Source organism: Simochromis diagramma, unplaced genomic scaffold (assembly GCF_900408965.1).
Source record: "Simochromis diagramma unplaced genomic scaffold, fSimDia1.1 OVJJ01000753.1, whole genome shotgun sequence".
Classification (NCBI taxonomy): Eukaryota; Metazoa; Chordata; class Actinopteri; order Cichliformes; family Cichlidae; genus Simochromis; species Simochromis diagramma.
The window spans coordinates 21125285-21129534 of NW_024387523.1; the positions used below are offsets into that span (position 1 = coordinate 21125285).

Below are 4250 nucleotides of genomic sequence, written 5' to 3' on the forward strand. Positions count from 1 at the left end.
AATAGTTAAAAGTTGAAATGTGAATAGTTGATTTTTGTTTTTTTATGATTTATTTATTACATTTTATTTGGAGTGAATAAATAAAAGTATATTTACGGTGGCCCCTACAGACAAAGCACATACAAACTTCAAATCACGTACAAACTCTGAAGCACGTACAAACCCTGAAGCACGTACAAACTCCAAAGCACGTAAAAACACGCACAAACTCCAAAACATGTAAAAACACGTACGAACTCCGAAGCACGTAAAAACTCAGAAGCACATAAAAACTAAAAACACGTACAAAACACAACAGAAGTGCTCCAGGATGCTGGGCGCAGTGTTGAGCTTTTGTTACCTAGTGGCTACACAAGCCAGCAAGTACCAACGACCGGATTTGGTGTGTGGTAGTAACAGGTAAATATACTTTTTTTTAAATTATTTGAAAATATATGAGTGCCTGTGTATAAATACACAAAATATACACACATGCTTTCAGTTGTATAATTTAAGTGATCTAGGTAGCTCTGCTTTGGAAGTTTAGTTCATGCTAGAAATGTGTTTTGGAGTTAGTACGTGTTTTGTCTCTAGGGGCCACCGCATATATTTATATATAAACATATATAAATAAAGCCACTTTTTTTTTTACGTTACTAATTCCTTTTGTGCATGATTTTATATTATTGTTAATAATAAATTAATTAAAGCAACAAAACAACCCGAAGAGCCGGTTCGGAGCCGAAAGAGCCGGTTCTTTTTAGTGAGCCGAACCGAAAGAGCCGGATCTCTAAGAAGAGAGAAATCCCATCACTAAAATAAGGCTTTCATGAAAACACTGAATAAAAATGATACATATTTGCTAAATTAGGATAAAATAGAAGGCACAGAGTGATACTAAATGGAGAGCCATTTGTAAACCGTAAGAGTCTCTTCTAAGGGAACAAAGAGCAAAAACAGCCAAACAGCAGCTACATTAAAGTATTTAAAGTTAATTTAAATGAAATAAAGAAATGCAACTAAAGTGGGGTACAAAGAACTTAAAACCACAGATACAGATAAGAACACACTGTCTCACTAAAGTAGCATATTCTCCAAACCTTTGTTAAAATCAAATAAGCAAACAGTACAAAGCTTTAAATCCTTTCAAAGTTTCTTTTTATTTTATCAGCAAATTATGTTAATTAAAGCTCATGCTAAGAGAAGTTTCCAACTGAGTTCAAGAAAATGGAGAAAACCTCCATTAATCTTATAATCAACCATACAAAGAAGATGGAAAAGCAATAGAGAATGCACTGATGCATGCTCAGGCATCCAGGTAAGTAAATCCCAAAAGGCTGAGTCTGTTGATCTGGACGTAGCGTTTTCAATGGGAGAAACATTCTCCTTCAGTCACTTGGATGAGTGAGGAAACATTTCTCCCACTGAAAACGTTACGTCCAGATCAACAGATTCAACCTTTTGGAATCTAGAATGCAAATGATGGTTGATAAATAGCTATGTATGCAATGTGACCACTGGCTAAGTTAGGCCAATTCATAGCCAGTGGCCTCAAGGAACTTTATATTGCATGGTAAAGACCCTGCAATATAAAAGAAACCCCCAACAATCTAACGATCCCCTCTGAGCAAGCACTTGGCGACAGCGGGAAGGAAAAACTCCCTTTTAAGAGGAAGAAACCTTCGGAAGAACCAGGCTCAGGAAGGGGCAGCCATCTTCCATGACTGGTTGGAGCATAGATGGTACAAAACATGGACATAGCTTGTTCGTTGGAAACTTGAAGCCAATACAGAAGAACCTTAAGTGTACATTCAGTCTGAAGTCTACCAGATGGCAACAGCTAGCCTGATGCAAACCTATAGAAATCTATAGGAAAACAGCTTTCTTTCTTGATCCACTCCTCCTTAGCACATCTGGTTTTTGAAGACTGGAGTTGGACACCCCTGTTCTATATTGTCTATGGGGCTTGAGGGGAAAGAGTTGTAGTGGTGTATATACATGGGAAGTCGAAAGATGGGAGTGGGGAAGAAATGCTCAGTTCCCCTTACTTACTGCAAACTGCCTTTTAGAAATGGGGATAGATGTAGTCAGAAAATGAAAAATACAAGGCAGCACCTTGGAGCCATGTTGTCCATCCCCCATGATCCTCCACGTCTCTGGGTTGAAACGTCTGCTCTTGTGGAGTTTCCATGTGAGATGAACTTTCTGTAGGGATGTCCTTGTTTTTCTCCTCCAGGTCTGTAGTTTCACTTGTTTTAATTCTCTTTTCCTTTTGAGTTTGCCTCGTGGATGTCATTTTGAAGAACCTGGATTTGCTGTCTCATTTTATCTCTTTCCTTTTGAAAAGTCTGTTTCAGGTCACACATGCTCTGTATTGTAACATCATTTTCTGACCTGAATGCCTGGTTCTCCGTCTGGAGATTTTCAACTTTTTCCTGCAATGCCAGCTTCTCCATTTCATACTCTTCAAGCTGAAGGTGCATTTCTTCTTGCAGAGCCTGTTCATTTTGTCTCATTTCCCTCCAACAATCATTTATCGTTTTGGTAACGTCCATCCGACAATCATTGATTGTTTTGGTAAGCTCCTGTTCCAGAGCTTTGTTATATTGCCTAATTATATTTTTCTCATCTTCAGAGCTTTCGAGTTGTTTGAGAAGCTCTTCAATATTAGTTTGGAATGCCTGGTTGTCTGTTTGGAGATCTTCGACTTTGAGCAGCAATGTTATCTTCTCCATTTCATACTCTACATGTTTACGGTGCATTCTTTCTTCCAGAGGCTGTTCATTTTGTCTCATTTCCTTCTGACAATCAGCCAACTTTTTGGTAAGCTCCTGGACTTCCTGTTCCAGAGCGTTGTTTTGTTCCTTTATTCTGTTACTCTCTTCTTCAAAGGATTTGAGCTCCTTAACTTCTTCCTGAATAGCAATGATTTTTGCTTCAATTTCTTGTTTCAGGTCTTGGTTTTGATTGTTCAGAGACTCATTTTCCTGTTTTAATTCCTCATACAGTTCCTTAAAATCTCTGAAATTTTCCAGACTTGCGTTTGCCTCATGGATGTCAGTTTGGAGAGCCTGGATTTGCTGTCTCATTTTATCTTTTTCATTTTGAAAAGTCTGTTTCAGGTCACACATGCTCTGTATTATAGCATCATTTTCTGACCTGAGTGCCTGGTTGTCCGTTTGGAGATCTTCAACTTTTTCCTGCAATGCCAGCTTCTCCATTTCATACTCTTCGTGTTTACAAGGCATTTTTAAGTTGTTTTTAAGTTGCTCCAGAGCACTTTTCCATTCTTGATCATTTTGTTCATAAGCACTCTCCTTTGCTTGAACTTGTTGTCTCAAAGCTTGATTTTCACACTGCAAATAGGCAACGCTATAGTTCAGCTCTGAATTCTCCAAGCAAAGCTTCTCATTTTGTAGTTGTAGTTCCCTTTTTTTCTTGTTTTTAGAAAACCCATATTCTTTGAGAAGCAGTTCAATGGTTTTTCGGAGGTTTTCGTTCTCATCTTTGAATTCCCTCACTTGCTGGCGAAGGTTTTCATTCTCTTCCATCACATCACTGGAAATGGAGGGGGACTCAGACATTTTTGTAATTTAACTAAAGTTAAAATCTACTACTACTTACAACAGTGCTAACTGTGTTCCTTGTTCACTTCAAAAAAGTGTCTCAAATTACAGTCAAGCGTATAAGCTGTTTGCCTCTTCAGTGAGGTTGTAACTGAATGGACACAGGGTTTGGGTTACTTATATAGATTTCAGATCAAAGGAATTCTAATAGAATGTGATGAGTCATGCTGATGTCATAAGAAACATGTGATGTCACAATGAACATGTCAGATGAAATGATGGAAAAAATAACAATAGCATTATCTGGTAAATTGATTAATGATTCCATGATCTTTGAACCTGTAATGGACTTTATTAAAAAAATTTAACAAGTGAATAAAATGTTTTTAGATAAATGTGTATTTTAATGAAAATTTGCTGAGCTCTTTTGTGCAGGATTGTGATGTGTGCATTGTGCCACATTTAAATCTGGCACAATGTAGACTTTACTTTAAAAATAAAGTAAAACAATTTATGATAAAGTTAAAAAAGTTCTTTATTGGCCTTTCACTGCTCTAATTTCCGAAAGACAGAAATTAGAAATTTGTATCAGCAGTGTCATCCTCTGAATGCTTCATCACACTGTGAGTTATGTTTTTATCCTTCAAGACTGAGCTGATGGAGAACAGGGTTTTTTTTAATGTATTTATTTTACTTAAATTCACC

The 4250-nt window shown here is 37.2% G+C and overlaps 1 protein-coding gene across 1 annotated transcript; it reads right to left on the bottom strand.

Moving 5' to 3' along the window:
• Positions 1-1157: 1157 nt before the first annotated feature.
• On the bottom strand, positions 1158-3675 carry LOC120726374 (polyamine-modulated factor 1-binding protein 1-like). Its single transcript, XM_040019900.1, has one exon. The coding sequence runs from the start codon at positions 3561-3563 to the stop codon at positions 2235-2237; it is 1329 nt and encodes a 442-aa protein (XP_039875834.1). The 5' UTR covers positions 3564-3675; the 3' UTR covers positions 1158-2234.
• Between the last annotated feature and the right edge of the window lie 575 nt (positions 3676-4250).

Excerpts from the sequence above, each read along its gene's own strand:
- LOC120726374 (XM_040019900.1), bottom strand. The coding sequence starts at position 3,563 with ATGTCTGAGTCCCCCTCCATTTCCAGTGATGTGATGGAAGAGAATGAA.